Raw genomic sequence first — 25,177 nt, 5'->3', positions numbered from 1 at the left:
GATTTGTGTGCCCATACACACACACACACACAAAATGAAATATTTAAACAGAACATTGAAATAAAATGTTCTAAAAGGTGTATAGAAATAATTTGTTATAATTGCAGTAAAAAATTATTAGGGAATGGAGTCATAGCATTACTTTCCCAGTGTACTGTACATGACAACAACAGCAAACTCGATTGTACATGCACACTCCTTCTTGTTAATGAACAGATCAGAGTTGAGGCGAACTCGATTTGACTTAACTTTAGGATGTGTTAGCAGTAAATGTCAGCACAATCCTTTGTTCACTGTGATGCTAACACCCTAGAGAGAAAAGAAGACCCACTGTGTGGGGGATGTGCTCTATAAGCTAATGTATTTTTAAGGCCACACGGAAACAGACAAGGGTATGTGCCTCCTGTGGAGAATGAGGATGCTGCCACAGAAGAGTCAAACACACGGATCTCATCTGCTGGAAATAAAAGGTATGTGGTAGCAATTCTGTCCTTGTCTTTACGCTCTGAAACAGCACCTGTCTAAAACTGGTTAAGGAAGAAGTAGGAAAAGCATAGTATATAACAGCCACCCTTTACTAGTGACAGGATTAAATGGGAAGAAAAGTGAGGACTTATGAGGAGTGAATATGTATGATTCTCTCTGTCCCCTCCCCTCTTCCCTTTCTTGTTTTTCCATATCTGTTCTGAGGATTGAACATAAATCATTGAGTGAGACAAAGCACTTTACCACTGAGTTACATCCCCAGGCCTACATCATTCTTTTCAGGAATTTTTTCTTTTAAATCTTGGCAGGGCTTTCAGAGTAACCCTCTCTCATTATATAATACTCCCTTAGGAAGAACATATACTAAAATTGGAATGATAAGTATATAAAGTAGTTTGAAATAATGAAGGAAAGATTAACATAATTTGATGGTGTTATAATGAATTTGAAATGTGTTGAGATTGTGGTTGGAGAGATGACTCAGTGGTTAAGAGGATGCAAGTCTGAGTCCCAACCCTGCCTGATGGCTCGCAGCTGCCTGGAATTGCAGTGCTGGAGGAGGCTGACTTCACAGCTGGCACATGCACATGCGTAACAGGAAATCTTTAAAAATATCTTGGCATCCTGGTGTTACAGTTGGGTTGAAAATAGATCGAAAATGTCCCTGCAGTGTGAGTTTTAACTTTACTACTACTATTATTATTATTCATGTTATTTGCTTATTGGTGAGGTAGCTTTAGTGCTTACTTTGTAAAATTAGTATTTAAGTTTGTATTGATAAGAAATTTAATAACGTTATAGTTCTTTTGTGTGTGTGCTTTTCTATTTTGTGCGTAAGAATGAATGGTTCTGTTCTTAAAAAACAGAACCTAAAGGGAACCACAAGGACCAGCGAGATCCTCAGCAGGTGAAGGTGCTTGCCACCAGGAGTTAATCCTCGGAGATCACAATATGTGAACTTCCAAGGTCGTCTCTGACCTCCACACTTGAACCATGCCACATGTACGCTAGACACAAACAAAAAAGTTAAGAATGATGAAAATGTAGAGCAGAAGCGCATGAGGTCTGGGATGTGGCTCAGTCGGGAGAGTGCTTGGCCGTCCTTACACCTGCCATTGCAGGGCTAAGAAGAGGAAGCTGGAGGACCAGTGCAGCCTCCCCTCCTAGGCTTTAGAGGAACTCAGAGAGGGAGGCAGGGAGGCAGGAGAGGATCAAGGAAGTGTGTGTGTGTGTGGGGGGGGTACGACAAGAGCATGAGAAGGTGATGGAGAACTGAGTACGATCACACTGTATTGTACGCATGTGTGGAAACCAGCGAAACAGTGGAGTGTGTACAACTGGTATATGCTGATGAGGAAAGCAGAATAAATGGTCCTAATGTAGAATATAATGACGGTAACAGTGTCCTTTCTTAGAAAAAAATGCCAAGGATAAATTATCCTTGCCAGTAGGAGAGATTGTTGTCTTTTTCAATTAAATTTCTTTGTTCCTTTTTTTCAAGACTTTAAAAAATTTTTTTTTTTAAAAATATAGTTAGGATGCACACATACATGCACACACAAACACACACATTTATATAAATCTATTTTTGGTCTGGTGGTAATGGCGCATACCTTTAATCCCAACACTTGGGAGGCGTAGGTAGGTGTATCTCAGTGAATTCAAGGCCATCCTGGTCTACAAATTGAGTTCCAGATTTGTACAGAGAAACCCGGTCTCGACCTCCCGCCCCACCTTCTTAAAAAAAATCTATTTTTACTGGGTAATTTCATATAAAAATGATTTCAAATCTGTGGATCCAGTGAAGCAGGCTAAAGAAAAGTTATATATATATTGGGGTTCCTTGGCTTAAAGAAATAAAATACCGTAGTTTTAACTGGCACTTGAAAGAAAGGCTAATTCATATCACACTTCATGTTTTTCTTCAAGGGGGCATGTGTGTGCGTGTGTTTGTGGAAGCTGGAGGTGAAAGTCACCGTCTTCCTTCATCATGTTCCACTCAGCTCTCTGAGACAGGTCTCTCACTGAACCTGGAGCTAGCATGGCTGGCCCCAAACCCTGGGGAGACTGTTGTCACCTCCCTTAGCTGGGGACTGTGGACATGCACTCCCTGTCTGTGTGTACTGAGGTCTGAGCCCAGGTCCTCAGTGCTTTTCAAGTACTTTACACATTGAGCCATCTTAATCCTAATCATATTTTGTTCTTTGAGACACAGGGTTTTTATGTGTAGCTGAATCTTACTTATTATGTATTCCAGGCTAGCCTCAAACCCACAGTCCTATATGTTGAATTTAGATTTCCTAAAATCACATGGATTTTAATATTTGCTCTCTTGTATTGTTTTAGTGCTCAAGCTAACGAACCACCCAAGTGTGCTGATGGTAGTATCAGTCCCTTTGCAGGGATGCTCTTTGGTATGTACAGCACGTGCACTTGATGAGACCTTTGCAGAGTGTTGAACTGAATGTCCTTACAGATAGCTTCTTGCGGCTTACATTATGCTGGGGACCGTGCTAAGCATTTAGCATACATTGTATAGGACTATTGATTCTTTTAAAGCTTTGTGACTTAGTTAGCTACTTTATAGATGAAATCAGTTTGAGTGAAAAGTGTTTTAATTTCTTTTTTATATTAGGACTTTGTTGTACTATGGATTCTTTATCCTGTTTTATATGTGACTCTTGATTTTTTGATTATCTTTGGTAGTGTGAAATTGTCTTGTACTTTAGCTCATTTTCTTTGAATATTCCTTTTCCAACCTTGTTGCCTCAGTCACTATTCTATTGTGTGTGTGTGTGAGTGAGAGAGAGTGTGTGTGTGTGTGTGTGAGAGAGAGACAGACAGAGAGATAGAGATAGAGATGGGTAGACACTGAGAGACAAACACAGAGACAGATGTATGGAGACAGATAGACAGAGACAGAGAGACTGGGCCTGGGCCTGGTATAGGCTTTTGAAGCCTAAAAGCCCACCTCCCCAGTGGCACACTTCCTCCAACAAGGGCGTACCATGTAATTCTGTTAAAGAATTCCACTCCCTGATGAATAAGCATTCAGATATGATTCTGTGGGAGTCATTTGTATGAAAACTGCCACCCTTGTTCTTCCTGTATAGTTTCTGAAGAAGTGGTCTTTTTTTCCCCCAAATCATGATGGTCATTCAAATTATCTATTTTTTTTTAAATCAGAGGTCAAGGTGATATAATCCTTTTGGTTTGCTATATTATATTTGTCTTTATTTCATTTCAGAAATGGTGTGGTGAGCCTTGTTTTTTGCTTCTTGCTTTGTACACAAATGAAGTTGATCTTTGGACATTTTGAAAACTTAGCTAAAATTTGGTTGTAGTGTAAGGTACATGAGAAAATTGAATAGCATTTAAGGTTCATCTAACCTAAAAGTGGTCAGTAATTTAAATTTTGACTTTGAGACATGGTCATGGTATTTTCAGACTTTTATTTCCTGGAAATGACTATTGGGAAAAAGATGGTATATTCACAGAAACTTAGTTCTTTTTTGTTTTGCCTTTTCTGAGACAGGCTTTCTCTGTAGCTGTGGAACCTGTCCTGGAACTCGCTCTGCAGACCAGGTTGTTCTACTCACAGAGATCTGTCTGCCTCTGCCTTCTGAGTGCTGGAATTAAAATTGTGTGCTACCATCACCCAGAGAAAATTAGTTCTTGTTGTCTATAAGATTTGATCAATTTTATCTGTCAGGTCAGAATAAAGGCACATAATTATGATGTATTTTGTAACAAACGACAAAAATAGGAGAAGCAAGCTGAGAGTTGAGTGAAAATGTTAATTTTATCAGTAAGAAGATCAACAAGTTTTCCAGTATGCAGTTGGGGACTGACTAGGGTTTTGAATAAACCATTAGCCAGACAGTTAGACTCCATTATGGTGGGGACAGTACGGAAACAGGTGACAGGCGGCATAGCAGGAGTAGAAAGCTCAGGGTTTACAAGTTGAACCACAAGAATGAAGCAGGGAGAGCAAACTGGAAGTAAGACAAAGCTCTTAAACTCTCAAAGCCCACTCCAGTGACATACTTCTGGTAAGGCCATACCTCCTAAGCCTCTCCAAACAGTGTTGCCAACTGCCCAGAACTATGGGGGTACATTTTTCATCCAGAGGCTCGGGAATTATTAATACATATATGTTTGACCCATGATAAGAACTCATTTATTAGCTGGGGGTAATGGTGCACACCTTTAATCCCAGCACTCAGGAGGCAAAGGCAGGTGGATCTTTGTGAGTTTGAGGCCAGCCTGGTCTACAAAGTAAGGTCCTAGACATGCTCCAATACTACACAGAGAAGCCCTGTCTTGAAAAATAAAAAATAGAAAAAGCAAAAAACAAAAAAAAAAACCCTCACAAATTATGAAAGTAAGCGATGTATTGATGTGATTTTCCTCTCTTTTTTATAGTGATTACTCCAACATAATTAAGAACTGAATTTCTTAAGCTTGAGTTTTAGTTGTGTTTGAGACATAAGAGTTAAGTGTCTTAACACTTTCTTATCTAGGAGGCGAAGACCGAGCACTCATCCAGAAAAAGAAAGAGCAGTATAGGCAAGAACTTCTGGAGCAGATGGCTGAGCAGCAGCGGAAGAAGAGACGGTAATGAAAGGTTTGCATTCAGCAGAGTGCATTGTGTGCAGTGACAGTGTGAAGGAGGATGGCAGTTTCTCCTCGTGTGACTCGATTGCAAGCCACCTACCTGTGCCTCTTAGCTTAATGCTCACATATTAGCAGAAGTTTGTCTTTGAATACAAGAAATAGTGAGCATACACTCATGCAGCATAAAATGCAGCAATTGCAGTGTTTGTATTGTATTCAACTCTATAATTTTTTTCGTTTTTCTGATTTTTTCCTTTGACAGTTTTCAGAGATATGGCTAATAAATTTTAATCCTCTCGACCCTCTATTATTATTATAGTTATGAATAAAAATCTTGGTTCTAAAGAATTGGAGAATTATCTTCTTATCCTTTCCCTCACCTCCAAGAGGAAGCTAATATCTTAATATCTGCTGTTAACTATAAAATGCCATTTTTTTTTGTAGTGTTGGGCTTTGAACTCAGAGCCTTGTACTTGTTAGTTAAGCAAGCCTTCTACTATTGAGGTTTTCTTTTCTTTAAAGACTTTTATATTATGTGTATAATAAGTGTTTTGCCTGTATGTTAGTATGTACACTGTGTGTGCCTGGTTTACTTGAAGGCCAGAAGAAGGTATCTGATTCCTTAGGACTGGAGTTACATGCAGGTGGTTGTGAGCTGCCATATGGATGCTGAGAACTTGAACCCAGGTCTTCTGGAGGAGCAACAAGGGCTCTGAACTGCCGAGCCATCTCGCCAGCCTTATTGGCATGAACATATACACCTGGTCTTAAAGAGTCTTTAATTTTTTTTTCATAAAATGTTTTTGTCTTTGAAGTACCTCTGGTATTTATTTTGAGATATGTATTTTAAGGCATTTGACATGTAATGCGGACTATGATTAAATTTCATTTTAAAACTATTATCAGTTAAAGGAATTATTTGTATTTAGAGATGTACTATATATAGAATTTCTGTGCAGATCTGTTTCGTTGATGACTATAATTTTGATTGTGTGTTTACTCCAGTTTTTCAATTTATAAAATCTTAATTTTATTTAGAGAAAAAGATTTACGACTTTCAACTTGTGGTGTACAAGACCCTGAAAAATCGGTAAGAGTTCTTGGCATCATTCAGTGTTTAATATTTCATTTAAATAAGCCTCAAATGTGGTAGTAGCAGGTGAGGCTCAACATTTTGGGGTACTGTAAAAAGCAAATCAGTTGGAACAATAGTGGCCTAAACTCTGTTTTTATAAATGTCAGTCATAACTTACTGTGAACTAAAGAAATGGTAACCGAAAATATAATTCTATTAGTAAACAGAGTTTCCTGTTAGTTTAGGATGGTGTAGTCCTCTGGGAACTACAGCCTCCTGTTAGTTTAGGGTGATCTTTTCATTTGTGTCTCAGTTTTTTTTTTTTTAAAGATTTATTTATTTATTTATTATGTATACAACATTCTGCCTCCATGTATGCCCACACACCAGAAGAGGGCGCCAGATCTCATTACAGATGGTTGTGAACCACCATGTGGTTGCTGGGAAATTGAACTCAGGGCCTCTGGAAGAGCAGACAGTGCTCTTAATCACTGAGCCATCTCTCCAGCCCGTGTCTCAGTTTTTAGAGTTCATTTTGCCTTCTGTTCATGTGTACACATCCATAGGAAAATTATCTCAGTGTAACTTAAAATTGATGTTAATACTATGTTTAAATATATTTGACAATTTTCCTTTATAAGAGTAATTTCCAAGAAACCTGTAACTTATGTCTTTTCATTTTGTTACTGTTAAACAAGAAGGATAATCATAATTTTTTTACTTCAATTTTGCAATTCGCAACTTCGTTAAGTGGAATGAACCACACGCATCATTGCAGTTAAGTAAGGAGGAGGTAACGATTTATTGCTTTCCCACAATGCACGTTTTTGTTGTCGGATGTGTAGTGTTAGTTTTCTGCAAGTTTTTGTTTCTTCTTACAATTATGGTTAAGACCTAATTTTATTAAAAACTTCAGTCTCTAGCAAATCCTTAAAATTACCATTTTCTGAGTCGCTATTCAGTTACAGATGACTTTGGATTTACTTAATTTTAAGTGTTTGCTTCTTGAAGTATCTGCTTTAGAAAGTTTAGTGGTATCCGGGCGGTGGTGGCACACACCTTTAATCCCAGCACTCGGGAGGCAGAAACAGGTGGATCTCTGTGAGTTTGAGGTCAACCTGGTCTACAGAATGAGTTCCAGGGCAGCTAGGACTGTTATACAGTGAAACCCTGTCTCAAAAAAAAAAAAAAAAAAAAAAAAAAAAAAAACCAACAACAACAACCCACCCACCCCCTTTTAAAAAAAAAAAATTAGTGCTAGGGCTGGTGGTATAACTAACTCAGTAGTTGAGTGTTCTTAGGATGCGCAAGCTCCTGGGCCTAGTGCTTTATACTGCTCTGGTATTCCCCTTTGTGTGTGTGTGTGTTTTCTTTTTTTGGAGAGCAGGATGATGTTTAAGATAGGTTTTTTTTGTGTGTGCAGCTTTAGTTGTCCTTGACTGTCCTGGAACTAGACCTGGTTGGTCTCAAACTCGCAGAGATTTATCTGCCTCCCTAGTGCTGGGATTAAAGGTGTGCACCACCACCACCTGGCTTTTTGTTTCTGACTATTCGTATAATAAAAATTTTAATATTAGAAACCATTTCCCGAGCCAGGCCTGATTCATGCTCTTTTTATAAAGCTATTTGAAAGGTTGAGACAAGTTCAAGATCTCTGTGGGCTACAGAGTAAGTTCATAGCTAGTCTGGGCAACTTAATAAGAAGCACAAAGTTAAGTAAAAAAATTAAAAGAATCAGAAATATAGCTCAGTAGGAGAGCTGCTGCTTAGCAAGTGTGAAGGCTGTAGGTTCAGTCAATGGTTCTTGCTGCTTCAGAGAACAGAACCCTTTGTGTTATTGTCTTGCAGAAAACAATATATAGGATCCAAAGGTAATCTTTTTTGTTTCCCACTAAATACCTATAAAGGGGGTAGAGAGACTGCTCAACAGTTAAGAGCACTAGCTGCTCTTCCAGAGGACCTGAGTTCAATTCCCAGCAACCACATGGTGGCTCACAACCATCTGTAATGAGACCTGGTGCTCTTTCCTGGCCTACGTGCATACATAATAAATAAGTCTTTAAAGAATAAGTACCTTTAAAGTAGCGATTGCTTTAAAGCAGCTTGAGCTTTTCAATGTAATGCGTTGGCATGTTAAGTTTTATAGTGTCAAAGATCTTATTTATTCTGGAATTAAATCACCTAAAGAGCATCAAGTTAAATATATATGGAGTAATAGTTAAACATTATTTTGGTGTTCAAATATTTAAAAAAACATAAAATGACATTTTGAAGTAAATATTAGTAGATGTCCCCTGAGGATTGTTTTTTTTGGGGGGGGGCAATAAATTTTTATTGAGCACAGCCTTGTTCACTGTTGACGTGTTGTCTGTGACTGCTATGGCACTGTGACTGAGTCAGGTGGTCGTAAGGAGACCGCGTGGCCTGCAGAGTTTTGTACTGTCTGATGCTGTGCAGAGAGCCTTGCTCAGGCTGCTCTAGGGGACACTGGTATCTCAGATGACAACTGGTAGAGAAGCGGCCTTGTGCTGTTCTGCAACAGGGAGTTGGCGTCTGCCTGTGGTTGCTGTTTATTTAATAATCATGAGACGTTAAGTGATTTTTTTGTGCTTCTCGGGGAACCTCAGTCACCCACTTATAAGAACCTGATCTTTAAAGTCTTTTATAGCTGCAAAAGTCTGCTATTGTGTAATTGTCTTAAGTGCCTGCTGGGATAGAGGGTCCTTGGAGGTCCTTGTCATCTTTAAACTTATGATTCTATATAACAAACAGGTGTGTTTTTGTTTTTGTTTTCTTTTTCTTTATTTTAGCCTGATAGACTAAAGCAATTTAGTTTGGCACCAAGACCCTTTGAAGAGATGCTACCACCTGAGAGGCCCAGAGTAGCTTTCCAGACTCCTCTCCCTCCTCTCTCTGCCCCGTCTGTCCCACCCATCCCGCCAGTCCATTCCGCCCCTTCTCAAAGTGAAGACTTGCACAATGGACTCAGCAGCACCCTTGGTGACATGGTGCATCCCAGGTGCTTGTTTCAAACGTTTTGTGTTTGGGAATTAGGTAAGGTGTCGTCTTCTGTTTAGAGGGTGTGCTGCAGCAGATGATGGTGGCCAAATAATCTCTTCGTATTCTTTGTTACTGATGCTCTTCTTCTCTGCTCTTAGAAAAAGGAAAAATCTACACTGTTTCTATTAAAGAGGGTTGATATTTTAAAATGAATTGGTAAGAACATGTTAGTATTTTTAATGTCTTTTAACATAGAGAAGGTATGTGTTGTTCCATTATTTCCACTTGGCAATCACTGAATTGTTTCTTCAAGTCATTCAGAAAAAAGTCTAATATGGCACATGTCTGTGTGGTTTATTTTAGCTCTGCCTCAGTTCTCTCTGGGCTTATCCTATGCTGTTGGGTTTATAAACCTGTAATACATATTGAGCATGTCATTTCTGTAGGTAAAAGCCTTGCTATACTAACCTGTACATAAGAAAACTCTGTAACACAGATATTTTCGGGTCTGTGCTTATTTTTCGCTTATGGTTGATGTGCTAATGTGTTTAAATGTGTAGATCGTTTTCTTAACCCTCTAACACATTTCTGAACTGTCCTTCCTTCCAGCAGGAGTTGGTCTTTTATTTGCTACTAACAAATCGTAGGGCTTTTCTTGCAGTCTTTAGGAGGTGCCTCCTTTGTTTCCTTTAATGACTTCCCTGCTCCAAAGACAGAGACTGGAATTGCAGAGCCGGAAGTAGCTTCTGTATGGGATTAATGGTTGGAATGGGTGGCTTTACTGGACTTTATGCAAAAATGTTTTCTTATTTGTAAAAGTTGGTAGTAGTACTTGTCTACAGTTGGAGGGTTGTGAAGTTTGACTCTTCTGTGTATATGTACAATTTAGGAGTTGCTGATAATCACAGATTACTTTCATAACATTTACCCAGGGCTTTTATTTATTTTATTTTTATTTTTCCTGGTGTATCTGAGTCAATGATCCTGATGTTAGACACACCGAATGACTAATAAGTGTGGAAATTGCTCACTGTTGGAGAGACTTTAGGGGGACCATGTTAATACTTATGTAACAGTCTAGAAAAGCCCCCTCTTTCCTTTTGTTTCTTTAAAATGATTGTCCTTGCTGTTTTTATTACTGAAGAATGCTGTTCTGGTAGAAACAATAGCTGTCTCCTACTCCATAAAGAAGTGTGGAAGTGTGAGCTTCCACACAGTTTATGAACTGTTAAAGATTGTATCAGGACATATGGATTTTCAACTAACCACATTATGATTGACTTTCTGGGAAAAACCAGTAAGCTTTACATGTAAAAAGTATACCCTTTTGGGCTGGGGAGGTAGTTCAGTCATTAATGTACAAAACTCTATGTTGGGTGTTGTGGGGGTGAGTTTGTGTCCCAGTGCTGGGAGGTGGAGGCGGGATACTCAGGCTTGCTGACAGCTAGCCTAATTAGTGAGTTCTTTCTTGGCCAGTGAGTGACCCTGTCCCAAAAAACCAAGTGAGCAGCTCCCAAGCCTTGACACCCATGCTGACTAATAGCTTCATGTGCACATTCTCTCCCGCACATACGCGGTCCTATATCCATGATGGACACATGAGCACCCAAGCCTGCACATGCACACGCATAGCCCCACACATTCACTCACTGTATGCATTGCGGTCTTGAAGGTGTGGAGATCTTTGTCCTCTGCCTGAATCTCTACTCTTACCACATTCCTCGAGCATCCTTTCCTCCATCTCCGTAGAGACTGGGCATCCCTGCTTTTTGTTCCTTTAGCATTCTTTGTCTTCTTTTACTGGATGCTGTCCTATTGTAGTTGTTAATTTCCATATTATTACTGCGAGGCAGGGAGCAAACTTGGTTTGCCATGGCAATAGTGACTATTGGATATTACTCAGTTGCTTTAACTTGTTTTCTTATCAAAATGCTCCAAAAGTTTTAAAATATTTGCTATTTGCTTGCTAATTTTTTGAGCAATTAGTATAAGATTGATTTTTAACTTCAATAATACTTTTTATAAAATATTAAAATATCTTGATTAAAAGTAATAAAATACGGCAACAATTTTTCATTTTTCTTTTGCTATAGGATTGTGCCTCTGCCTCCACCTCCTCTACTCCCCCCTCTGGCTGCTAACTATCGAACGCCTTATGATGATGCATACTATTATTATGGTGCCAGAAATACACTGGATCCCAGCATTGCTTATTGTGAGTTTCTATTTGGTAAATGTATTTTTCTGGTGGTTTAGTAAGGATAATTGCTTTTATGGAGGCAATAACATACAAATGAAAAAGGTACAGTAATTTATTTAATCTAAGCGTTATCTATTCACTGACAAATTCATACCTAATATCAAGTCCAATTTTATTACTTTGACACAATACATGGAAAGAATATTTTATGAAGAAAATAGATTGTTTTGGAGGCCTAATCTGCCCAAATAGCACATGTAGGCAGGTGTGTGTGTGTGTGTGTATGTGTGTGTGTGTCTATCTTTGGTCTTTTTCATTCTTCATATAAGTTCACTGTGATTTAGTCATGGGGCTATAGTTTCTACTCTGTTAAATTTGTTTAGCATAAAGTTTTATGAATTAAACTCCTGCATGCATTTTGGAGGACAAACTCTAGCAATACCCATTTTAAAATCCAGTTATGGTTAGAGGTAGGATCATGAGTTCAAGACCATCTTGGGCCACTTAGGAAGTTCCCAGTCAGCTTGTGTCATAAAACAAGACCCCGTCTGTAATGGATCTTTTTCTGTCCACCAGTTCCCAAATAATGACACAGAGACTTCTTATTAATTCTGAGAGCTTGGCTTTAGCTTAGGCTTGTTTCTAAGTAGCTCTGATAACTTAAATTAACCATTTATATTAATCTGTTTTATCACTTGGCCATTATCTCTCTTCCATCTTGCATCTCCTGCTTTTTCTCCTGCATTTCCCCCAGTCCTAGATTCCTTTTCCTCTTCCTTTCTCTCCCAGGAAGTTTTTTTTTTTTGTTTGTTTGTTTTTGGTTTTTCGAGACAGGGTTTCTCTGTAGCTTTGGTGCCTGTCCCGGAACTAGCTCTTGTAGACCAGGCTGGCCTCGAACTCCCAGAGATCCGCCTGCCTCTGCCCGGCTCTCCCCGGAAGTTTTGCCCATACCTCCTGCCTAGCTATTGGCCATTCAGCTCTTTATTACACCAATCACAACAAATGCATCTTCACACAGTGTACAGATATCCCATACCAACAGTCTTAAAACCAAAATAAAACTAATTGTGTTGCCGGGCGATGGTGGCGCACGCCTTTAATCCCAGCACTAGGGAGGCAGAGGCAGCAAGTCTTCTGAAATAAACGTGTTCTTTTTCTCCTTTCCCTTTAAGATGGCCCAGGAATGATTGGAGGACAGCCTGCCCCTCACGTCTCTGCCCCTGTCACTCATCAAGTAGCACAGCCTCTTGTGTAAGTTTTTACGGAAAATAATTTTTTCTTCTTTTACTTAAAAAAGTGCTAAAAATATGCATAATATTAGATCTTCTAGCCTAATTGCTTTTAAGAACACTTGTAGTTGTTTTTATGGCCTTTGTGACTTTACAGAACCATCCCCAGAATGCACCTCATCTTACAAACTGAACTGTGTACTGTGAAATCAGTGCTGGTGAAACTCCATTTCCTCTTGGGACTTGCGGGCAGCCACTATTCTGTGGTCTCTGCTCTTCTCCCGGGACCTCCTGAGGGGAGGGGCCAGGCAATGTTTTACTGGGACTGGCTTCCGTCACTTAGCACAGGTCTTTAGTTTTCATCTGTGCTGTCATTTGTGTTAGGATTTCCAAGGCTGACAGCAGTTCCTCGTGTGCCCACACCATCAGTCTCACGGCAGACACTCCAGCTGCCTTATTTTAGGGGTTGTAGCTATGCTGCTGGTAGAGTCCCTGGATAAGTGTCTTTCCAACTTATTACTGTATATACCCAGAAATGTAAGTACTGGTTCACGTGGGAATTATTTTAAAAGTATTTTGGAGGAAGTGCCATATAACTCTCACAGTGGTATATACTGTTTTGCCTTCCCACTACCAGTGCACAGAGGTTCTAATTTTTCCACACACTCCACACCAGTTGCCCTTCTCTGACTAGCTCATTTAGTGTGAGGTGGTATTTCATTGTGTGTCCATGTGTGTGGGTGCGTGTTGTTGGAGGTCAATCTTAGGTCTTACTCCTCAGGACCTCCCTAGCTTGTCTTTTGAGGCAAGATTTCTCTCCAGGCCCTGGGGCTCAGCTGTTAGACTAGGCAGACTGGCTAGTGAGCTCTAGCGGTCTCTCCGTCTCTGCTTTACCTGCTGGTGTTACAGTTGTACTCCAGACAGCACATCTCGGTTTTCATGTGCATGCTGGGCTCAGACACAGGTCCTTGTGATCATATGGTATCTTAGTTACTTTTATTATTGCTGTATAAATACCCTTAAGGGAGAAAGGGTTTATTTTGGCTTGTAATTCATCATGGTGGGGAAAACATGGTAGCAGGCAAGGAAAGCATGGTGGGATCAGGAGGCAGAAAGATAAATGCTTGTGCTCACTTTACTTTTTGCTTTTTCTAACTCCAGGATCTTAGCAGGAGAATGCGGCCTTTCATAGTGGGTGGGTGGGTTTTCTGACCTCAGTTTACCTAATCAAGCTCATAGGCCTGCCCAGAGATGCTCTCCTAGGTAACTCCAGACCTCGTCACCCTTGGCGGACCCTTCACAGAGAGAACTGTCTCCCCATCCAGCTTGTCACTGTAGTGCTGGGGACTGAACAAGGTCCTTGTAAATGCTTGGAAACATTCTGTTATTGAGCCACACTCCAGCCCTCAGTGTGGTTGTGATTTGTGTTTCTCTATTGATTGAGTGATGTTGAGCATATTTTCATGTGTTGCTGGCTGTTGGTATCTTCTTTAGAGAAGCGTTTATTAATCATTTGTTTGAGGGTAAATAAAAACTTGTTATCCTACCTTTTATTTACTTTTGTGAATGTGTGTGTGCGTGTGCACAGATGTGCCACACTGCACGTGGAGGCCGGGGGACAACTTGCAGGAGGGGCTTCTTTACTTTTCCAAGTGGTCCTGGGCAAGGAAGAGTAGGTGCTGTACCTCCTGATCTATCTTGCTGACTTTTGTCTTAAAGATGGTTTTATATACCAGGCAGTTTTTGAGAATTGCTTTTGTTTTCTTCTGGAATTTGCTTATTCTTATAATAAATTGATTCAAATTATTTATTGGATGTTAGGAATACCGTTGGACAGAATGAACAGAAAACTTTAAGTGATCGGCTGATGAATTCAGGACTAATCTTTGAAGATAAACCAAAACCTTCCAAACAGTCACTTCAATCTTACCAAGAAGCCCTGCAGGAGCAGGTATTCATTCGGTCATTCATTTGGTGCTGATGACTTATTTAGAGCATAAACTTAGACCCTAGGGGAAAACACTGACAGGCAGTGCGGTAAGCTTTGAAGTGGGTACCCTGGAGTGCTGTTAAAAACAGCAGTCTTGTCTGAGACAGCCAGGATTTCGTATATAGTGGGTATGGGACAGCTAGGGCTTCGTATACAGTGGGTATGGACAGCTAGGGCTTCTTCGTATGTAGTGTGGGTATCTGAGCTGCATGTCAGTTCATAGACATCCTTGGTATAGTCAGGGAGCTTTATTCACTTTAGTTTTGTATTTCCCAGTGTTTGCTCCTAGGGACTTCCTTTTTTATGTGTTGTATGTATGTGGTTCTTTCCTCTACCATGTGTTTGGAATTGAACTCAGGTAGTCAGGGTTGGTAGTAGGCTATTTGACCTTCTTAGCCGTCCTGCTGGATCTAGAGAAACTGTTAGTGAACTGCTATCAGTTCAGTTCAGGTAGGAGGGGCTAAGGCTCTGAACTGCAGGGAGAGAGCGAGGATATCCAAGAGACACTTCCCTGGTCTCCCATGCATAGGGCATGATGTAGGGGAGGAGAGAGCAGAGGGCCCGAGTATGATTCATGATTCAGATCTAGGAGACTGCAGAGGCACAAACTGATGGGAATACATTGCTGGGATACTTACATGAAATACAATGAAAGCAAACTTAGGAGTTTGTAAGGGTTTCCCATGGGCAAGATTGAAGGCGTACGTCCACATTATAAAGTATGGTTTTTGTTGTTTTGCTTTCTTGAGGTAGGGATGTGTCCCAGAACCCATTCTGTGGTGAAGAAAAGATGGCCTTGCAATCCCAGTCCTCCTGTTTCCTGCTCTCTCCTTGGTGCTGCCGTTTGTGTGTTGAAGGATTGATCTTAGGACTTTCTAGGCAAGAGCGCCACATTCCTAGTCCCTTGTCAATTTTTATGACTATATCCATCATTTTTAATTATGCGTCTATGTGTGCAGGAGTGCTGGTGGCACAGTGGTGTGAGAACCCCAGGAGCCGGAGTTACAGGCAGTTGTGAGCTGCGCTGTGTGGGAGCCCAGCTTAAGTCCTCTGCAAGAGCAGTATTCATGACTGCCCAGCCCCTTGTAAAATAGTTTTATTCAGTATTTTTTTGTTTTATTTTGGTGGTTTGTTTGTTTTATTTTTTGTGACAGGACTTGTCTGTGTAATAAATAGCCCTAGCTGTTCTGGAACTCACTATGTAGACCAGAGACACATCTCCCTTGCCTCCAGAGTGCTGGGATTGAAGGTGTTCAGTCCCACTGCCCAGTTTTGTTTTTTGTTTTTGTTTTTGTTTTTGAGACAGGATCTCATTGCATGTCTGTAACTGTCCTGGAACTCACTCTGTAGACCAGGCTGACCTCAACTCAAAGAGATCATCTGCCTCTGCCTTCTGAGTGCTGGGATAGAGATTTGTCCATTATGTCATTAAGCTCATCTGAATTTCCTCAGTAACTTTGGTAATAGTTGTACTTCATCCCTCATTTGTGAAAGTTTGTTCCCCTACCCCCTACACTTCTCTTCAATTTGGCTAAGGGTTTGTCAGTCTTGTTAATCTTGGCAAAGAGCCAGCTCTTCATTCCATTAATAATAATAATTCTTTTTCTTCTCCTCCTCCTCCTCCTTTTTTTTTTAATCCCTAACTTAAATTCTCTCTTCTGTCTATTCCTTTGGTTGTTTTTGTTCTTGTTTTTCCAAGGTCTTCAAGTGCATCATTAAGTTATTGATGAGATCTTTTCAGTTATTTGATGTGGTCACTAATGCCACATCCTTTCCTCCTCCTTCATATGTCCATACACATAGTATATTGTGTTTTATTTTCATTAACTCTAGAAATTGACTCAGTTTTCATCAGTGTATATGTTTAACTCGCGTGAGTTTGTGTATTTTTCCCTTTCTCTTGTTGATATTCAGCTTTATTCTTTTGTGAGCAGATAAAATGTGGTATGTTATTTTACTTTACCTAAATTTGTTTAGACTTACTTTGTGTCTAATATGTGGTCAGTTTTGGAGAAAGTTGTACGGGTGCTGAGAAGAACGTGCATTCTCTAGTGTTTGGGTGAAGTAGTCTACTGTAAATGTTCATTAGATCCATCTGGTTTATGGTGCTATTTAACTCCAGAGTTTCTCTATTCTGTTTTTGTCTAGGTGATTTGTTTCTTAGTGCAAGTGGAGTATTAAAGTCACCCACTATCATTATGTTGTGTTCAATCTGTGATTTTAGATCTAATAGTGTTTTTTTTTTTATGAACTTGGATGCCCTTGGGCTTAGTGTGCAAACGTTCAGAATGATAATATTCTCTTGCTGAATTTTTCTTTTAATGAGTATGAAATGTCCTCTCTTTTGACTAAGTTTGGTTTGAAATTTATTATTTTGTCAGATATTAGATTAGCCAACCCTGCTTGTTGTTTATTATTATTATTGTTGTTGTTTTAAATCATTATTTTGTTTTTTCGAGACAGGATTTCTTTGAATATCCCTGGCTATCCTGGAACTAGCTCTGTGGACCAGGCTGGGCTTGAACTCACAGAGATCCGCCTGCCTCTGCCTCCCGAGTGCTAGGATTAAAGGTGGGTGCCACTACCACCCAGCATGTTATTTGTAACAATACCTTTTCCATCCTTTCATCAGAGGTGGTGTCTATGGTTGATGGTGAGTTGTATTTTTTATAACAACCAAAAAGATGGATCCGGTTTTTTAATCTAGTCTTGTTAGTCTGTGTTTTTTGTTGGGAAATTGAAACACTTATTATTGGAAGTTTTTTTTTATTTTTTATTTTTTTGTTCTTTTTCGAAACAGGGTTTCTCTGTATTTTTGATCATTGTTTATTAATTCTTGTTATTTTGTTGTGATGTTGTTTTCTTAGACTTCTTATGGTCAACTGTACTGGGATTATTTATTCCCTGTACTCTTGTGTGTGCTTAATCTTTTCACACTGAACTGTTCTTTCTAGTATCCTCTGCAGAGCTGACTTAGCAAACGTAAGTTCTTTAAATGCAGCTCTATCGCGAGATGTTCTCCTTCCATCATGGCAGTTTCTTTGGGTGTGGTAGTCTGTGTGGGTTGGCGTCTGTAGTCCTTCAGGACTTTATACCAGGGGCTTCTGGCTTTCACACACTCCACTGAAAGTTCAGATGCTATTCTGATGAAACTGCTTTTGTGTGGAACTTGGACTTTCTCTCTTGCAGCTTCCAATATTCTTTCTTTGATCCTGGGGAATTTGTTTCCCTGATCCTTTATGTTTGGTGTTCTTTGTGTCTGTCATCCCTTGACTAGTACTTTTCCCCTCAGATTTGAGATATTTCTTTCAATAATTTTGTGGAAAATATTACCTCTGCCTTTGAACTGGGGTTCTTTTCCTTCTATACCTATGATTTGTATGTTTGGTCTTCTTATAGTGTTTCAGAGTGCCTGTGTGTTCTGTTGCTGGGGTTTGTCTTTTTGTTTGTTTGTTTTTTAGATGAAACATTTTGTTTGATCAGATGGTTTATTTCCTCTAACTTGTGTTTAAGGTTGATAGTCTCTACCTGTTGATCCAGCCTGTTGATGGGGCTTTACGCTGTATCTTTTTGTTGCACTTCCTAAGTTTTTGTTTTCTTCAGAGATTCTATCTCTATATTAAGCTGGATTTTCACATTATTTTCATTATTTCTTGCAGGCGTTCATTTGCACTTTTGCAGTCTTCATTCAGGCATTTGCTCACTAACTTTTTTGAGTTCCTTGAACATATAGTTGTTTGAAATCATTGTTTTGTTCATCAGCTAAGTTGCTTTTCTCGGGGAATGGGGCAGAGTGCTGTCTTGGTTATTCATGTTTGTGTGTTTTTCTTTTTTTTTTTTTTTTAATGGGATCTGGGCATCTGGAGTTAGATGGTTCATGGTGTTTCTTGGTGTGGATATCTGATCTTGCCTTTATTGGATGTGTGTGAGCTTTGCTGTTGCCCCAATTTGTTAGATTATGGGCCAGCTGAATGGTGGTTTGTTTCCAGTTTGGGTCGCTGTGTTGATATGCAGATGGAGTTGTCAGAGTGTTCTTTGCCTAGAGAGGACAGGAGTAAACTTTCTGTAGGCTTAGATTCTTGCTGCTGAGATCAGAAGTATAAGGAGAGCTCTCTGGATTCTGCTGTGGTTCTTAGGTGGCAGTGTGGGAGTCACAGTGCATGTGGGCAGTGCTCTATAGGGCGTCCATGCTGAGCTGTGGGGTGGGTTGACTGGTGGGCCTGGGAACTGGGTCTAGTGGTCCCTACCCAGAGTCAGGTCACAGTACTCTAGGCTGGCCAGAGAGCTGGGGTAGGTAGAGTGCCTGGCAGCAGTTGGGGCTTCCAGGAGTCTTATCCCTACTAGGGGATCTGGGTCAGACTCCTCCAGTCCTGGAGCAGCACAGTGGGTGTGATGTCTAAGGGGCCAGAGGTCAGGTGGACTGGATGTGGGGGTTGGTTGAGGGCATCTCCTTAAAGTTCCAGGTCAGATTTCTGCAGTCCTAGATCAGCGTTCTTATTTGCAATTCTTAACTTTGTAGTAAATAAGTGTCCTTAAAAAAAATCTGCATTTTTTTAAACCAGAAAAATGAAGTAGTAGTATTCCTAGTCTCTTGTCTCGGGCTCCTATACGTCAGTATTTACTTTAAGCATATCTTATGTTGTCAAGATTCGGGAAAGAGAAGAAAGAAGGAAGAAAGAACGTTTAGAAAAAGAAGAATATGAAGCTAAATTGGAAGCTGAGATGAGAATTTACAACCCCTGGGGGAAGGGCGGAGGTGGTGCGCCTCTCAGAGATGCCAAAGGAAATCTGATAAGTATGATGTGTCTGTGAACTTGCTTTTAAATGAATTATTTCCAGTGTTTTCAGAGTGAAGAAAGAAAGAGGTGGGGTTGAGACTGTATAATAAGGTTTTATTTTATGATTTAATGCAAAGGTGCTCTCCTGATTATGAATATAATAAATGTTACAAAACCTTTCTTCTGCAGAATAATATACCTTCCATTCATGTAATAACCACCAAACTGCAAAAAATAATTCATGTTGGTGCTTATCCAGACTAGTATGGTATATATACATATATATAGTATAGTATAGTATAGTGTAATATATACATATAATTATAATATAATATATTATAGTGTATTTTTATTGAAGGTATTAAAACTCATAAGTTTATTTTAGACTAATAAAAATTACAAATAAATAACTGGAATAATTGTGGGAAGGGATCTGCTTTTAATTCATATAAGGCGTAGATGTGTTCATTATATGGCTTCTTTTGTGCTGGGGCGTCTTCATTTCAGAAACTCTGGCAGGCTGCAAAGTTATAATCCTTCAGTTATGTGTATTTATTTATTCATTCTTTAATGTTTGCTTGGCGTGGTGTTATAAGCCTTTAATCCCAATGCTTGGAAGCTAGAGATAGGTGGATCTCCTTGAGTTAGAGATAGCCTGGTCTACATAGCAAGTTCCAGGCCAGCCAGAGCTACATAGTGTTAACCCTGTATCAAAAAAAAAAAAAAAAAAAAGCTAGTTTATAAACATTGTTACCTACGTTGAATAGGTTTTGGCTTCCTGTGGCTAAGTAAAGATAGTGTGGGTTTAGCTGTAAGCCACATAGGGGCTAGGGAGAGGGCCATTGAAATGCTAAAAGAGTGACAGAATTGTGGATGCGCAGAGCTTAGAATTCTTATGGATTATGCCTGCTGTTAAATATATTTCAGGTGTATCTGAGCCCACTTAATGAGGTGACTCTTTCTCCCCAAACTATTTTTTTTTTTCCTTTTGGAAGGCTAAAGCTTCTGTTGCCATTTCCTAATAGATGAGGTGATTTTAGATGTTGCACAGGTGGAATTTCTTATTTGAAGTATGTATTGAATATGTTAGGACACTAATTTTCATTCACTTACTCGTGATACTGTAATAGCCCTATTATTAAGGCAATTAGTTATAAACAGTGCTGTGCCAAGCCTGTCTCGGAGGCTTATGGCAGTGCGAGCTTCATTCCCATGTCTCTAAGAGAGGCGACGTCTTCCACTGAACCACTGCCCCATTTTAGAATCCCTTCCTTCTTGGCTGCACAGCGTGGGTCGGATCCAGAAGTAGTGAAGATGAGTGGAGGGTTCTGTGGTCCAAGCCTAGGACTGGAGCATCATCGTCTCTGCCTTCACTTTGCTGTCCCAGCCTCTCCCAAGAGTTCCTGCTCAGGGTGGCGAAGTTTGCTTTTTTGTTAGTGCCCAGGAGGAGGCCTGGGACGGATGATGAGTGTGTGGCTAGTTGTAGCCTAAGGAAACTGGATTCATGGTTGTCAGAAATACTCTAGTTCCTAGTGGAGGATGCCCCATCAGACATTGGAAACAGTGCTTCTAGAACTTTCCAGGAGGACTAAAGCAATACAATTACGGGGTAAGTTTGAAGTGAAGTGTGGATTCTTGGATTGTAAGACACTGGTTTAGAACTGCTTACCCTGGAGGAGGTTTCTGTTTTAAGTAGTAATGTTTAATCTACTTCATGCTGCTATCCTCACATGAAACAGAGAAAATGTATTTATGAAGGACAGTGAAACTTGATACTATACTATATTACAGTTGTATAGTTTGCTTGATACTATACAATACTGTAGTCAAAGTAATGAGTCACTCCTAAGGAGTACCGAGTTCTGTAGTGGGTGCTGTATTAGAGATGGGGAAGCATGGCTTCGGTGTTGCATTGAGATGGTGGGGAGGGCACTGTGATGGCCAAGTGCGACTGTGCACTTGCAGCTAATCAATGGTGCTACCTGCTTGTGGACCTAACTCCTTTTGTTCACTTGCTGTCTTCTGATGGAGAGAAAATAAAGGGTGTGAGTCTTCATTTCTCACCCCTCGATCTTTTTAAGGGAAAATATTTATTAATGAAATAAAGTAGAAGACATGGTTTTTAAATAGGCTCCTGTTTTGTTTGTGCCACAGTTCAGTGTTCTTCATTCACTAGAACTCTTTATTTACGGTCCTATCAAAGCTAAGGTATTGTAAAATGTTCCAGGAGGTGAATGGACAAGCTTGTTCTGTGTGTGTGTGTGTGTGTGTGTGTGTGTGTGTGTGTGTGTGTGGAGGGGAAGCAACTTAGCAAATCAAAGGAGTGAATTGTTGGTGCACATAGTATGTGAGACTCGAAAGTTCTGATAAGGAAAAGATCCATTCTGATAGTTACCTTTGTACATTTCTGTTCCATGACATTCTCACAACAGCAAAATTCTAAAGAACTTGCCCGTGGTTGTAGATTTGGAATATGAATAATATGAAAGGTGGCAAGATGGGTGTTTTGGTGGTTGAGCTTTGCAAAAATTAACTGCTTATACTAGTTTTACTTGAAACTATATGTGTTAAAATGTTAGCAGCTATACAGCAAAAAAAAAGTTCTCAACCTTGTTAATGCTGCGACCCTTTAATACTGTTCCTCACATGGTGACCCCCAGCTGTGAAATTATTCCTTTACTACTTCATAACTGTAATTTTGCTACTGTTATGACTCATAATGTAAATATATAATATGCAGGATACCTGATATGTGACCCCCCAAAGGGATTGAGACCCGCAGGTTGAGAACTGGTGTTATACACCAAAAAAATATGTGGCTAGCAGGAAACTAAGCTCCCACATGAAAAGTCTGAGCACTCAGAGATGCTTGGCAGTCTCTCAGTCCTGGGAGAGGTGTGTTGACAGTCTGTCATGTTGTTTGACAAAGTAATGCCTGTCTTTACCTCAGGTCTACTGAGGTCAAATTTGCACATAACAAAATTACTCTTTGAAAATTTTCTGATGTTTGCCATTTCTAAATCTTTTTTTAAAATTTCTACCACATTCAGGAGATGGCTGTTCTGGAGCTGCTAAAGGGGAGCCCCTCTGTCCCCTTATGGGCAGTCCTTTTGCAGCCCTTTGCCCCGAGAAACCTGCCATCTGCTGGTTTTGTGAGAGTCTTGTTTTCTGTACTGCGTGGTGTTACATTGTTTCTGAGGTGCTGTCATTGCATGCTGCTCACAGTGGACAGGTACCTGGCTTGTTTCCAGTTTAAGGACATTGGGAATAGAGTCACTGTAAGCCACTGCTTCTCAGTCTGTTGCTTGCAACCCTTTTAGGGATCAAATGATCCTTTCATGGGGTCCCCTAAGATCATTGGAACACACAGATATCTATATTACAATTGGTGGTAATAGAAAAATTATAGTTATGAAGTAGAACAGAATAATTTTATGGTTAGGGGGTTACCACCATATGAAGGACTGTATTAAGGGGTTACAGCTTCAGGAAGTTTGAGGCCTCTGTGTGAATGCGCACTTTTATTTCTCCTGGGTGCATGCTTAGGAATAGGCTCAGTTGCTCGCATAATGTCTTGTTTGCTTGTTTCTTTTTATCTTTGTTAGAAACTTAACTGTTGCTGGGCGATGGTGGTGCACTCCTTTAATCCCAGCACTCGGGAGGCAGAGGCAGGCGGATCTCTGTGAGTTCGAGGCCAGCCTGGTCTACAAGAGCTAGTTCCAGGACAGGCTCCAAAGCCACAGAGAAACCCTGTCTCGAAAAACCAAAAAAAAAAAAAAAAAAAAAAAAACCAAAAAAACAAACAAAAAAAACTTAACTATTTTCCAAATTGTGCCTTTTTCATTAACACCAGAAAAACACAAACTTTCCAATGCTCTGAACTCTCCCCAGCATTTGAGGTTAGCCATTCTGTGCTATGTGCAGATATTCTATAAAGAGTTGCAGAGGTACAATGAGAGCACCTTTCAGTGTTTTCTTCATAGTGGACATTTCTGTAACCATGCACAGTTATAAAAGCTAGAAGTAAATCGACACTGTACTGTCAATGAAATTGTAGGCAGTATCTAAATTTTGACAGTTTCCCCTACTGTCTTCTTCCTATTCCAAATGCTGTAGTACACTTGGTTGCCTGTCTTGTTTATTGATTCATTTATATATTATTACTGTGCACGTGTGTTTGTGTAAGTGCTGGCTCTGGTGTTCCGCACGGTGTATGGAGGTCAGAGGGCAGCACTGGGGCAGCACTGGGAGTCAGTCCACTTCTCCGTCATAGCCTGTGATAGGGAGTCTAGCTCGGGTGGAGGCTGGCGCTGTGCTTGCTTGTACCTCCTGAACCTCTTATAGGCCCACCGTGTCTTTAACCTGCAGTCTGTGACAGTTGTCTCTGTATCTGGCTGTTTATTTGTGTATGCATGAACTTTTATGCATTTCCTGGACCACTCAGTCCATCTATCCAACATAGTGCATCACTTCATGGTTTTTATTATGGTAAACTCTTCATGTCTGACTTCGTGCTTACATCATACACTTGTCTGTTTTGTAGTAAGTTTGACATTTAGATGTTGAAGTTTTTTTTTTTTTTTTTTGGAGATAGGATCTCCCTGTGTAGTTTGTATGCCCTTGACTTGTAGACCTGTGTGCCAACCTCCCATGTGCTGGGATTACAGGTGTATGTCATGATCCCTCCTTGACCCTCCAAAGTTGTGCTGTTTGCAAGATTGCTTTGACAATCCAGTTACTTATTTTACTAATAGTTGGTCATTTTTTTCCCTCCAAATATGGTGTGGTTTTCTTCGGAATTACATTGACCACACAGATAATTTTGGTACAGGCATCATCTTAACACTATTGACTCTTTTGATGAACTAGTGTGTACTGTCTATCCCCTGACTACTGATGAGCTAGTGTGAACTGTCTATCTACTGACTACTGATGAGCTAGTGTGTACTGTCCATCCACTGACTGCTGATGAGCTAGTGTGTACTGTCTATCCCCTGACTACTGATGAGCTAGTGTGAACTGTCTCTCTACTGACTGCTGATGAGCTAGTGTGTACTGTCTATCCACTGACTGCTGATGAGCTAGTATGTACTGTTTATCCCCTGACTGCTGATGAGCTAGTGTGTACTGTCTATCCCTGACTACTGATGAGCTAGTGTGTACTGTCTATCCATTGACTACTGATGAGCTAGTGTGTACTGTCTATCTACTGACTACTGATGAACTAGTGTGTACTGTCTATCCACTGACTGCTGATGAGCTGGTGTGTACTGTCTATCTACTGACTACTGATGAACTAGTGTGTACTGTCTATCCACTGACTGCTGATGAGCTGGTGTGTACTGTCTATCTACTGACTACTGATGAGCTGGTGTGTACTGTCTATCCACTGACTACTGATGAGCTAGTGTGAACTGTATATTTTTTGACTGCTGATGAACTAGTGTGTACTGTCTGTCTCCTGACTGCTGGTGAGCTAGTGTGAACTGTCTATCCACTGACTGCTTTTAGTTAATTTCTCTAATCAGTATTTTATAGTTTTGAATATCAAATCCTATAATATTTTGCCAGTTGTATCACCAAGGTTTTCATGTTTTGATGCTTTTTTTTAAGTATGTGTATGTATGTGTGTTCTTTGTGTGTGTGGGTGCACATGTGTGTCCCTATGAGAGGAGACTAGATGTTGACATTGGGTGTTTTCTGTAATTACTCTCCACATTTTCACTGAGGGAAGGTCTTCAGCTAGACCCAGAGCTCACCAGTACGACCGGTATAGAAAGCTAAGTTAGCTGTCTCCAGGAG

At 40.1% G+C, this 25,177-nt stretch overlaps 1 protein-coding gene across 5 annotated transcripts in view; it reads left to right on the top strand.

Moving 5' to 3' along the window:
• Cspp1 (centrosome and spindle pole associated protein 1) overlaps nt 1-25,177 on the top strand; it is a 104,554-nt gene that overhangs the window by 42,731 nt on the left and 36,646 nt on the right. For all 5 annotated transcript variants that reach the window (XM_050142030.1, XM_050142027.1, XM_050142026.1 and 2 more), the window contains 9 exons: nt 372-470; nt 2,833-2,900; nt 5,010-5,103; nt 6,142-6,193; nt 8,989-9,197; nt 11,272-11,393; nt 12,551-12,629; nt 14,429-14,558; nt 19,245-19,392. In XM_050142030.1, the coding sequence (XP_049997987.1) occupies nt 372-470; nt 2,833-2,900; nt 5,010-5,103; nt 6,142-6,193; nt 8,989-9,197; nt 11,272-11,393; nt 12,551-12,629; nt 14,429-14,558; nt 19,245-19,392 (1,001 nt within the window). The remainder of the gene's footprint in view (nt 1-371; nt 471-2,832; nt 2,901-5,009; nt 5,104-6,141; nt 6,194-8,988; nt 9,198-11,271; nt 11,394-12,550; nt 12,630-14,428; nt 14,559-19,244; nt 19,393-25,177) is intronic.

The sequence above is a fragment of the Alexandromys fortis genome, unplaced genomic scaffold (assembly GCF_014885135.2).
Source record: "Alexandromys fortis isolate MF-2015 unplaced genomic scaffold, M_Fortis_MF-2015_v1.1 scaffold_41, whole genome shotgun sequence".
In the NCBI taxonomy this organism is placed as follows: Eukaryota; Metazoa; Chordata; class Mammalia; order Rodentia; family Cricetidae; genus Alexandromys; species Alexandromys fortis.
The sequence above is the reverse complement of the archived record's forward strand: the minus strand, read 5'-3'. Positions and strand labels throughout refer to the sequence as shown.